At 35.5% G+C, this 13,123-nt stretch overlaps 1 protein-coding gene across 1 annotated transcript; it reads right to left on the reverse strand.

Annotated features, from left to right (window-relative positions):
• Positions 1 to 5,824: 5,824 nt before the first annotated feature.
• On the reverse strand, positions 5,825 to 12,537 carry LOC147859316 (kynurenine 3-monooxygenase-like). The gene is made up of 12 exons (XM_087326137.1): positions 12,358 to 12,537; positions 11,672 to 11,816; positions 11,325 to 11,476; positions 10,723 to 10,817; positions 10,381 to 10,472; positions 9,486 to 9,585; positions 9,273 to 9,387; positions 8,637 to 8,755; positions 8,389 to 8,548; positions 7,717 to 7,801; positions 7,419 to 7,602; positions 5,825 to 6,092 (listed from the first exon to the last, which is right to left on the reverse strand). The coding sequence occupies exons 1-12, from the start codon at positions 12,484 to 12,486 to the stop codon at positions 5,942 to 5,944; spliced, it is 1,527 nt and encodes a 508-aa protein (XP_087182263.1). The 5' UTR covers positions 12,487 to 12,537; the 3' UTR covers positions 5,825 to 5,941.
• Positions 12,538 to 13,123: the final 586 nt, after the last annotated feature.

The following is a 13,123-nucleotide window of genomic DNA, read 5'->3' on the forward strand; positions in this document are numbered from 1 at the left end:
TTATGAATAAAAGGGCACAATTCCTGATTGTTAAAATAAGATCCCAAAAGGTTGGCCTTATGAATCTCTATGCCCCTAATTCTGCGGCCGAAAGGGCAAAGTTATGGCTATCTCTTTCTGATTATGTGAGTTTAGCGGATTGTTGGTTGGTAGGAGGCGACTTTAATATGATTGAGGATGTTGCTGACAGGCTGGGAGGTATAACTACTACAATTTCAGGATGGGAAGCTAAGTGTTGGGATTACTTTTGTTTTACTTATGGGGTTGCTGGATTTATGGAAGGTGCATTCATTTTCACGTATACAAGGATCCCTTTAGTTTTCTAGATCAGATGGAAGCTTGGTTGCTACAAATTTGTCTCGACTAGATAGATTTTATACTAGTAGCATTGTTTGGGAAGCAGGTGGATCCATAGGAATTATTCCAAGATCAGCTATCTCTGACCACGATCCTCTGAAGTTACAAGTTACATTTATTAAGAGGCGATACTCGAGACAATTGTGTATCCCTCCTGCAATGTTATCTGATGATAAGCATCGGATGTCAATCATACAAATATGGTCAAAATACAATTTCTCATATGATTGTTTGCTTAGCAATATGACTCATGCCATACTCGATACAAAGATTCTATTCACAGAAATAGTTTCAACATCTATTTATCACTGCAATTCACATATTGCTAACTTGCGTCGTGCTTTGGCATCATTACAACAACTTTTGGAAAGGTATCCAACTTCATCTATATTATGTTGTGATTTGCAGCAAGTAAAAAGCAGTCTAAAGTAAAAACAAGAACCACGCTCAAGTTTCTTTTACCATCGTAATGTTGCTCGTTGGTCGCAAAGGCAAGATCGGGTCAATAAGGAATTCTTTAATCAATTTAAACGAAAAGCTAGACCTCTTTCTATTACTTCTTTGAAGTGGCTTGATGGATCCTATACATCAGATGGCTCTGAGATGCAAAGTATAGTCTCGGATTATTATCAGAACTTATTGTCTGCTGAATCTTTTACGACAAATAATTTTTATAAGCAACAAGTTGTTCTTGCAACTATTGAACAGAAGGTTACAGATGTAATGGCCTCTCAGTTATTACAACCGTTTACATCTCAAGAGGTATTTGTTGCGGCTAAATCCTTAAGTAAGGATGTTTGTCCCGGAAAAGATGGAATAGGAATTGGCTTTTATTTGCATTATTGGGATTTTATTGGTTCTCTCATTACTAGAGCAGTTAATTTAATATTCTCAACGGGTAATATGCCTGAGGAATGGATAGAAGGAATCATATATATGATTCCTAAATCGGATGCTCGATGTGATGAAGTCTCCAAGTGGCGGCCAATAACATTGCTTAATGTTGTGTATAAGATAGTGGCAAAAACTATTGCAGTTAGACTACGACCTGTATTGCCGTCTATTATTCATGATACACAATGTGGATTCCTACAAAATAGAAGTATTTTTGATAATATCTTTTTGTTTTGGGAAATGGTTGCATTAGCGTAGCAACATAAACAACAACTTGCAACATTATTGCTTGACTTTGAAAAGGCATATGATAAAGTGGATTGGGACTTTCTTGAGGCAGTGCTATCAAGATTAGGTTTTCCAGCCGCATGGATAAAAGGTGTTTCATCCCTTTACAGGCATGCTTCTAGTTCTGTTTTGTTTACTGGAGAATACGGGACACTATTTCCTATATCCAGGTCTGTTAGGGAAGGATGCCCTCTTGCCCTGTTTCTTTTTATCTTGTTTGGGGAAACTTTGTCCACCTACCTAAGATCATCAACTACTGGTATCAAAGGATTAGTATTACCTATTACACAATCCACTATACTGGATGTTGAATTTGTAGATGATACAACCCTCTATGTTGATGGGGAGATCAATAATCTTGGTCAGGTACAAAATGCTTTGCAAGTTTTCTCAGATGCTACAGGTGCATCACTTAACTGGAATAAGTCAGTTGGCCTTTGGGTTGGTGCAGAAAATCATTCTGAGTGGTATCCAGGTCATGCTTTTCGATGGCTTCATCGTGGTGAGCCAATTCAATATTTAGGATGTATGGCTGCAATAGATTTAAGGCTAGAAGTAATGCTATCTCCATTGCTATTATCAATAAAACGTAAATTATTGTATTGGGATGCCCAACAATTGTCTTTTGCGGGTCGCGTTGTAGTAGCAAATACAGTACTATTGGCATCAATGTGGTTTATAGCATATGTGTGGCTATTTTCTAGATCAGCAATGACAAAAGTGCAAAGCTTGATCCGGAATTTCCTTTGGGGGGGAAAACATGACTTTCCTACAGTAGCCAAAGTTGCGTGGAATGTGTTGATTCAACCTAAAATTAATGGAGGGTTGGGTTTGATAGATCCTTTGATGCAGTCAAGAGCTCTCTTGACTAAGTTTGTTATCAGAGGTTTGTTGCCAAGATCAGAAGCTTGGAAAGGAATGTTTTTAAATCAGTTAATGCAATTAACTCCTAAGACAGGAGGAGTATGGTCACCCTCTTTAAAGTGGTTGTTCTTGAATGACATGAAAACACCAAGGAAAAATCTTGCATCCAATAGATTTTTGCCAGGAATCATAAGAGCGTGGGATGCAATTAAATCATTTTTGCTAAAGGACAAACCTTCTACCTGGGATGCATTACTTAATCAACCTATGCTTGCCAATTCTCTATTCGGGATAATGCAGGAAAAGTATTGGGCATGCGTCCTCACCTTGCTTGGGGTAAATTGGATAATGGGCCAGCTGCATCTGTAAGAACGTGGACTCAGTTTCAACAAATGTCACAAGAAGATTGACTTGTACATCTACAATCAGTTCATGGTGCCAAGATAATGACGGCTACCTTATCAGTAACATATTCTTCATTTTTAACAACCTTCCAACCGAGGCAAGAACATCAATGGTTTGGATGCTTCACAAATGATATATTGATGGTTGTTAAGGGTGTTTCACCTAATGGGCGCGTGTCTTCTTTTCAAGTCCTAGACAACAATAGATTGCAATCTTATACCTTTGATTGCAATTATCTACAGGACTTACGAAGTGCACCAGTTAGAGTGGTTGCTAAAACCGGAAAGAAATGGATCCTTGATCCTTATCCATCAATTGCTCATGTGTGATATCATGTGGTTATATTCAAAAGATCCTATTGCAAGATTAACATGGGATCCAAGGGGTTGGCTTTGGTCACACTCCTTGGGGGAAAAGATCGTAAAGGTCCCCTTTTTTCAGAACTCAGTAAAACTTGGAAGATCATTACTGCTCTCTCAAAATGTAAAGATACCAACAACTCAGAAACATTGGACCAATTGGGGTGTTTCCACTTTGCATTTGAGAACCTATTGGAAATGGATATGGTCATTCAAGGGGCCAACTAAATTTATTCTCTTTTGATGGTCATTAGTGCATATGGCTCTACCAGTTGGTCATGCATTGAAAGGGAATGTGACACCCAATTTGTGGCAATGTGCCATTTGCCATGAACCTCAAGAGACTACCAAGCATGTCTTATGGTCTTGTTCTTTTGCTCAACAAGTATGGAAGAAAGTCGTGTCTTTATTCCTAACAATAAATGCAAGTTGCTTATTCTCATGGGGATCAACGATGTGGGGAGTATTACACTCCGGTTTAATGTTGTATGAGGCAAACGATGTTCATGACGCAATGACAATACATAATAGAAGATTGATATTAGTTAGTCCCTTCCAGCAACCTCGAAAGCAGGTGCGATCTATCCAAATTTGGAAAACTGTGTCCACAATAACATTATGGGTATTATGGAAATATCAATGTAACCGACTTTATGATGGGGTAGACATTCATCTCTCAGATGTGTTGTTTGAGTTATGGGAGAACTTGTTGGCTGTAGTCTGTGGTTAGTATGACAATATGCAAGGTTCCCCAGATACTGTGAACAAGAAAAGGAAAAAGCTTCTTCACTTATGGAAAAAGGTGCCCCTGTTTACAATGGTAGCTCAAGAGCCTCAATGGCAATATCGACTTCCATGGACTCTTTGAATATCAACAAATGTAAACATCCTCGTATTTTATATCGACTTCCATGTTCTTGGTAGCTAGGTTCAAGTTGTAGCCTTCGGGTGTTTTGTCCTTAATACTATTGAAGAAAATCTTTTATAAATAAAATAAAAAAATAAAAATGGTTATACTATTCTTTATTTGCATGAAATGACCATTTGCAATTTTCCAAATACTTAACTTTCATTCTACTTTATGCAATAGTAATTTCACTTTTTTGCTCATCTCTCATGTTCCATTAGAGTGGACATGCCAATGCCTAACCATTTATGTAGACTATTGACTTCGCTTGCCCATAATAATTGGCGTTTACACAACATAATGAAAGTATCATTAGCATAGGCTCATATAGAGAAAGCTCTGCATGTCTAAAAAGGTTACCTCGAAGAAGAGGACATGTGACATTATAAGAGGGGACTTGAATAATGTCCAAGAATAAGTCAAAAACACACTTGAAGAATACATTACATTGAGCTTTCTTTGTATAGACAATATACAACCTTCAACATTGATAAAATCTCAATTTGCACCATAACTATATCTTGATCTTGGTATTTTGCATGCCCCATTCCTCTATAAGCTTTTGCAACATATTCTGTAGTTGACAAAACATTTGATGCATAAGCACAATTATGAAAGTGTTACCTTTCTTTAAAGACACCTTATAACTAATACGACATTAGACACATGACCATAATAGGAAAACATTGACTTTATTTAAAGGTGCAAATGTTGGCTAGGAAAGCTACTTTGCTACCTATGTTAGTCCAACAAAGTTTCTTGTAGAAGATGTTATTTAATATGTCAACATGTCCTTCATCTCTTCATTTTTGTGTTGGGAAAACCACTTATTTGGACTATGTGTTTCGCAAGTGTATAGTCATTTCAAAGAATGTCGCCTTAGCACCAAATTAATCAAATGTTGGAACTTGGAAGATAGTCCTATACAATCTCTATCATAATAGTGGAGGAAGAAGTGTTGATAACTCCATGGGATTCTAGAATCTTGTTTGGAATTATCTTTTCCGTAACCCTTTGGCTCACATGGTGCCATATAGGCCCTAGGGGCATTCTTGTTAGTCATTTGAGCTATGAACTCAATTTTTTATTTGAACAACGATGTAGACCATGAGTTAAGTTTTTTAGATGCAAAAGTACAATACAATCTTCATTCTTATTGCACATACATATCAACATATTGTTTTGAACTTTAACCATTTACTATGTGTCATCAATGTTAGAAGCATCAAATAGACTTTAATATTGGCAATTGGAGGTAACATATATGTATAGCTTCATTATTTGTTCATAATATCTAGAGATTACTTCCTCCACCTATGTGGGTACAAACTCTAGAAATGCTTCATGGCAAATCATCAACGTAGAGACATGTTGGACAAAAGTACTTATTGAAATTCAGAATTCTCATTCTTTTTCTATGAGGTGGTGCAAGGATATTAATGCATGTTATAAAATGATTTTAAAGCTGTAAAAAAAGCGATTAGAAAAAACCCTTTTGTTTATTTGGTTGCTTTCCCATCAACTTTGGATATAATCTTTTGCCAATGGATCACATTATCGGCGGCACTTTGGACCATTAGGATAACTAGAAATTGTGTGGTGTTCAATCAACTATCTATCGTTGATTTTTATTTCATCAATTCCTCTTCGAAACGATTTCTCTTTCTGATTGTCTATAATTTGCCGAAATCCTTCCACAAATATTTTGGTTTTATTTTGAGTGCTGTCTACATATGTTACTCCCAATCGGAAGTTTCCCACTAATAATACATGCATTATAATTTACAAAAACAATACATTTCCTTCAAGAATTTATGGCTAATAGAATTGTGAGGTTTTCATACTAATTTTACACACATTTCTACTATTAGGATATCCTTTTAACCACCAGGAGAGAGATCAACAGTAATGCACAACTAGATATGGCCAAGAAAGTATAGAAAACAGCATTCTCTAATTGCTTCCTCTTCTTGATCTTTGTGAAGGGAACTTCCAGCCATAGCAACTGATAGGCGGTCCTGCCAAATGTATACACATTTCCTCTCTCTTCTCTTCCTCTCTTGCTTTTTATCCAACATAGAAGGCATATATGGCTAAACACATGGACAACATATTTTCAGCTTTTCTATAGTTTCCAAACTTTTATCCAACATAGAAGGCATATATGGCTAAACACATGGACAACATTTCAGTTTTTATATGGTTTCCAAACTTTTATCCAACATAGAAGGCATATATGGCTAAACACATGGACAACATATTTTCAGCTTTTATATGGTTTCCAAACTTTTATCCAACAGAGTAAGGCATATATGGCTAAACACATGGACAACATATTTTCAGTTTTTATATGGTTTCCAAACTTTTATCCAACAGAGTAAGGCATATATGGCTAAACACATGGACAACATATTTTCAGTTTTTCTATGGTTTCCAAACTTTTATCCAACAGAGTAAGGCATATATGGCTAAACACATGGACAACATATTTTCAGCTTTTATACGGTTTCCAAACTTTTATCCAACAGAGTAAGGCATATATGGCTAAACACATGGACAACATATTTTCAGCTTTTCTATGGTTTCCAAGCTTTTATCCAACAGAGTAAGGCATATATGGCTAGACACATGGACAACATATTTTCAGCTTTTATACGGTTTCCAAACTTTTATCCAACAGAGTAAGGCATATATGGATAAACACATGGACAACATATTTTCAGCTTTTATATGGTTTCCAAACTTTTATCCAACAGAGCTAAACACATGGACAACATATTCTCAGCTTTTATATGGTTTCCAAACTTTTATCCAACATAGAAGGCATATATGGCTAAACACATGGACAACATATTTTCAGCTTTTATTTGGTTTCCAGACTTACCCCTCCCCCTCTTATTTTTTAGAATTCCTATAAGAATGACCCCCATTTTAATCCTTCAAAAACAAGACCCTAATTAATAAGAATTGAGGCACTCCATCCAGCCCCCTCACTGATTCATTCAAGTGTCAAACTACTTCATCGTGTCATTTAATGCTTTCTGCCAGCATCCAATCGCTTCATATTCCCGCCAAATTAATGAATTAAGAATGCCAAATTAATCCATCACTTGGAGCTCATCACCTAAACTGGAGTCGACAAAGACAGCACTCATTAGAAATATTACCCCGAGTTCATGTTCAGGTACCCGAGAAAAGGGACTTGTTCAGAGATACTAAAATGGAGCGCATGTGTAGGAGTTTCAAAATTTATGACTGGTATGTTGGAATTCATATTGTAAACGTAGGGGCACCTTTTTACTAAATCATTTTTGAAACAAAATCAATTAGGATGAGAAGCTTACAAGCCAACAAATCTCGGAAACCAGGCTTGCAAAGTTTTGTAGAATATCTTCTGCAACATTCCGAGGCGACCACGATTGAATAGCATGAGGTTTGTATTCATTTCAACAATTGCATGGGCATCCGCGATCCTTGTTTTGGTGAATTCTGATGTTGCCCTCAAAATTGGAGCCATTGATCTGTCACCTTTTTCATTACGTCATAAAAATAAGGAAAAATAAAATCAGATGAGAGTCGAGACGAATACAATTTACGATAAGAAAAAAGGGGGTCTATTGATGAAAACCACTAGTTATTTACCAGAAGTTTCTATATCTTTTAAGATATTGTTAAACAATTTGCAATCCTCCAAAGCTGCATTGCACCCTGTGCCATATGATGGGAACTGCAACGCAAACAATATAAGCAAGCTTTTTGAAAAATAAACGGTGCAAGGAAAAAATTGTTCTATTTGTGAAACAAATAATAAGATACAACGAAAACAGAGTGGAGAAAGACTTCTTTCATAATACTTTCAAAACAAAATCCTTGTGAAAATTATCCCTTTCCTTAGCTTTTTCCAATATATCCTTTCACAAAGTTTACTTCTTAACATTTCTAGAATCAATAACGAAAAACATCGTAGTAAATTACTGGCAATTTGGTTAAATTAACTAGCCACGACAAGACGTAGTAATGATTTGATTTTTGCTTAATTAAAATGCTATATTCATCATGTTTCATAGATCTTCATAAAAAAGAAATGATGATTTGGGTATATTGTTTTGAAGTTTTTGTATGTGTTAATATTCCTAAAACTTTATAATGGTATATCAGTCAATTTTTCCCAAAAATCTGTAAAGATGAGAATCATGACTTTTGATGGAATATTGCCAAAAAGTTAGTGCAATACTAGTAATTTTTCCCATATAAAACACTACATAAAAAACCAAAAACATGAGAAAATAAAAACGCAACAAAACATTGCCACACCATAGCATGTGCTGAATCTCCAATCAATACAATATTGTTGTCGTGAAAACGAGATAGTATTACTGATCCACCAGAAGGAATTGATGGTTGCTTAACGAAGTCTTCAAAGAAATTTGGATTCTCCTTCACCACCAATTCATACACTTCTGGAGCATTCTCCCTGTTCCAAATAAAACCCAAATTCACACCACATACTTACATAAATATATTTTTAAAAAATCATGACTAAGACAATTCAAAAACTTTACTTGAAGAGGCTTTCTACTTCTGATGATGATGTTGATTGAACAACCCTCTGATTCTGACTCCCACCCCAAAAGCTTCCATCAGCAACGTTTACAAGTAACATATTGAGTTGCATCCAAGACTGTGATGATGATCACAAATTCAAACAATATATATACACTCGGAATCATCTTCAAACAATATACCAATTCATAGAAAACTAGCCCAAAACCAAGCAACAAAATCTACCATAAATCAATGATGAATTTATTTTGTTTTTAGGATCAATAATAGTTACATGAATCTATCAATAAGACATCACCTGGACACAGTCTCTATCCTCAAAAAGAGGTGAAGCTTTAGCAAGTGATGGTAAAAAAAAGGTATTAACGAATTTAATAAAGATATATTATAGGAATATTTTATATTTGTAATTCTTACAATCTTAGAGCCAACAGGTATTACAGAAGATAGGCAACTAAAAACACTTTCTAGATTTTGTCAACGTATATATATACTAGGAATCATCATCAAACAATATACCAATTCATAGAAAACTAATTCAAAACCAAGCAACAAAATCTACCAGAAATCAATGATGAATTTATTTTGTTTTTAGGATCAATAATAGTTACATGAATCTATCAATGAGACATCACCTGGACACGGTCTCGATCCTCAAAAAGAGGTGAAGCTCTAGCAAGTGAAGGTCTAATGTAGAAAGACTTATAGGAGAGAGGGTGCTTTGTGTATTCCATGGTCAATGGTGAGGGTCTACAAAATTTAAGCCAAGCATATTAGACTTGGTGCCGTAAGAGTCATACCATAAATCATCAAGTGAAAGTTGTGAAACCAAAACTTATAAATTCTACTCGTTATGAAGGGTGTCAAGTCGCATGAGTTCAGAACGAACTTTGCTCGAGACTCCGTCTGCACCTACAAGTAAGTCAAAGTGCACCTCCAGTCTCTCGCCTAAAATGAATCCGAGCAGTAACAACTGTAAGATTGATATGCAAAATATGAATGTCACACCCACAATTTAGGGTGTCTTGAACAATATATAGACCAACCAAACACACACAAGTAAGTCAAGAAAAGAAATTCATGGTAAATGAGGTGAAGCAAAAGATGAATTGCCGTGATAGGATAGCTAAGAATGGAATGAAACTATAAAAAGAATAAGATTTCAAAGACGTGCTTATCTTTATACAGGAACAAGGTGAATCATAGGAGAAGTGAAGTGCTGAAGAGTAAAAATCTTGGCCTTGATGCCCACATCTTTTCTGTTCAATTTTATATTATCAAATTTGATGGATAAGAACGGAAAGAAAGGATTAAAACGAACAAGATTTCAAAGGAAGATTTTTTTATACAGAAAAGAAGTGCATGATAGGAGAGGTGACGTGCTGAAGAGTGAAACTCTTGGCCCTTCTGCTGAACAAGGTATTCTCTATTCAATTTGATGCTATGAAATCCGGTTGTAGTACTTTCATACTTATCACAGAGATATTCAAACTGTTTACTTTTTTATCTTTTTAATTACTCATAAATAAATTAGAACGGTAGGGTATTCTAGAACATTGAGTGTATAAACATTGTGTTTGTAGATATATATAGTAACTAAAGAGGGAAAGGAAAAGACAAAAAGAAGCCATGGTTATTCATTAGCTACTTATTCCATCTTCACACACGTTCATTCATGAAATTACCATGCCTGTTTGAACTTTACGAGTTTGTTAAAATAAGCCTTAGTTTATGTCAATGCACCTGTCGTTTTATGACAGAAGTAGGTCTTTGTTTTGTCATTGCTCAACTCAGAAAGCTCCCATCCATAATTTAAAGTTAAATTGTCTGAATTCCTGAAAAACAAAACGAGTATATATTTATCAATCTGCTCAACTCAAAAAGCTCCCCTCTGTAGTTTAAAGTTCTAATTATTTGAAATTTCTGAAAAGCAAAGCGGGTACACATTTCTTTGTAACACTCAATTTCATTGGTGAGTTTCACACACAACATGAGAAGCAATGTTTAAATGATCATAGTTTAGCCACCCATCATGATTTAGTATGATTACATAAGAAAAAAAATATATCAGCTATATGTGTCCACCTTTGTGAAATGCTTTGCTGAAAGAAAGAGACCAATGCATTCCTACTGACAGAATAGCTTTCTAAATCTGACCTGTCTGAATAGTTGAACCGAAGCTGCCAAGTACAAATTATAACACATTTGTTCAGCTCAGAATACAAAAATATGTAAAGGATCAATGGTTTCAACAAAGATTTCATTAATCTGCTGCGTAGCGGTTTTCCATTCCATTTGGGAGAGTAAACGTCGCAGGCCATCCTTATCAAAAGTCTCCCATCGACATGCTTGAGTTCATTGTCTCTTAGCAAACCAGTGGAAAACAGCTTTTTCAAACACCATAATATTACATCAACTATGTGATGAAAGTCAAGTAGGATTGTCTGAGAGAGGCCTAAATAGAGTGGTGATTTAATCAAGGTCACACAAGCCGAGAGCATTGACACGAACAAATCTTCTTTGCAGAATATTAGAATATATGTGAATCTTCTATATTTGTATTTATCTTTCCCATTAAATTCTAGAGATTGTATACGCACTGGCTATTTATTGATTACATGCCCGAGTCATGAAGCATTTTTGAAATGCATTTCAATCTCTGTGTATCCTCTATAAAGGGATCTTACCTTTTTCCCTTTCGATATATGTGAACAGGAACCCACGAGGGGCTTCAACAATGACAGTGGAAGTATGAGACCAGCACCTTCAATGGCTTTGATAGCCCTTGGTGTTATAACAAGTGGATATGAACGAGTATCACCCGGTGCATAGAGTCTCTCTATTTTTGAAACAAAAAAAATACATAAGAATTACGTTTTCTTACTAAATCAGCAAAAACAAAGTACTACATGACAAGCTAAATTGAAGACACAATCCACATTATCATTCCTAAGACTTACAGGTACATTTATCTCTGAAAATAAGCATAGATGGGAATGATAAGATTAAATTGAAGGTAAGACAAGATGGATACCATCCTCGTCATCATCTGCTGGGAAAGATGATTGGATTGGTGGATGTCGCTCAAATACTTGAACATTAAAGCCCCTTTGAAATAAATAATGTGACATGAGGCATCCCGCTGGACCAGCACCAACTACTACAGCCGTCCTCGGTTCCTGCCCATGTGAAACAATAAGAAAACCTCTTCCCTATATATACATACATACATACATACACATACAGACATGCACATATTTTAAACAAATACAATGTGGTTAATCTACTTTAAACAGACACAATATTTTTACATGTATATAATAATAGGTAAACTATACAAACGCACATGATCATGTTGAAACTCCATACTGGCCAAATGCTGATTCCTGGCGCAATAGCACCATTTGTGACAAAATTTCCATTGATTAAATATGCTGATTCATGGTGCAATAGCACCATTTGTGACAAAATTTCCATTGACTAAATATTCAATAGACTGCAAGAATGTTTCAATTTTGGATGAGGAAATTGAGCTCTACGAATGCATTGTCACTAAAAGATCCATACACACCCAAAAAAACAAAACTTAAAAAGAAAAAACTGATCTCCATAATTCTTTAAAAAAAAGAGAGAAGGTAAAACACATATACATAAACTAAAATTGACAATTAAATAAGAAAAAAAGAAGAAGCAGAGAGACATTAAGAAAAATAAACTAACCATGGAAGCTTGGATGTTGAAGAGAGGGATGCTCTTCCTCAGATACTGGTTCTTCTTCGTGTGGAAGGGAAGAAGAGAGGTGTGCAGAGGAAGCAGAGGCAACAGGGCTTGATCACACAACAGAGTCATTAAAATCCACAACCAAAGAATGATGAGAGACACATAAGAGAGAGAGAGAGAGAGAGAGAAAGAGAGAGAGAGAGAGAGTGTGTGTGTGTGTGTGTGTGTGTGTGTGTGTGTGTGTTAGAGAGAGAGAGTTTTCTTTTTTTATTTTTAGTATACAAAAAGAAAAATTGTGTGTGTGTGTGCTAGAGAGAGAGAGAGTTTTATTTTTATTTTTTTAGTATACAAGGGAAGAATTGTGTGTGTGTGTGTGTGTGTGTGTGTGTGTGTGTGTGTGTTAGAGAGAGACAGAGAGTTTTATTTTTATTTTTTTAGTATACAAGAGTAAAATTGTGTGTGTGTGTGTGTGTGTTAGAGAGAGAGAGAGAGAGTTTTTTATTTTTTTATTTTTAGTATACAAAATAAAAGGTCAATTTTTTGGAAAAAAAGTTAAAAGGTCAAGACATGTACATACATGTAACATAATACATATTGATATATGTAATAGAGAGAGCTTCACTTTCTCGCGGTAACCGACTTGATGACTACCCGTCGTTCCGCTTAAAGCCACACGATAAAGTATTGAACCTAAAGCCTGTGTGAATGCACTCTTAATTGGAGAGAGAGAGAGAGAGAGAGACGGACAGACATATAGATCTGGTCT

This window comes from Azolla caroliniana, unplaced genomic scaffold, assembly GCF_043228905.1.
Source record: "Azolla caroliniana isolate FFs.n. ecotype wild unplaced genomic scaffold, voAzoCaro1.0.p SCAF_10, whole genome shotgun sequence".
NCBI classification, from domain to species: Eukaryota; Viridiplantae; Streptophyta; class Polypodiopsida; order Salviniales; family Salviniaceae; genus Azolla; species Azolla caroliniana.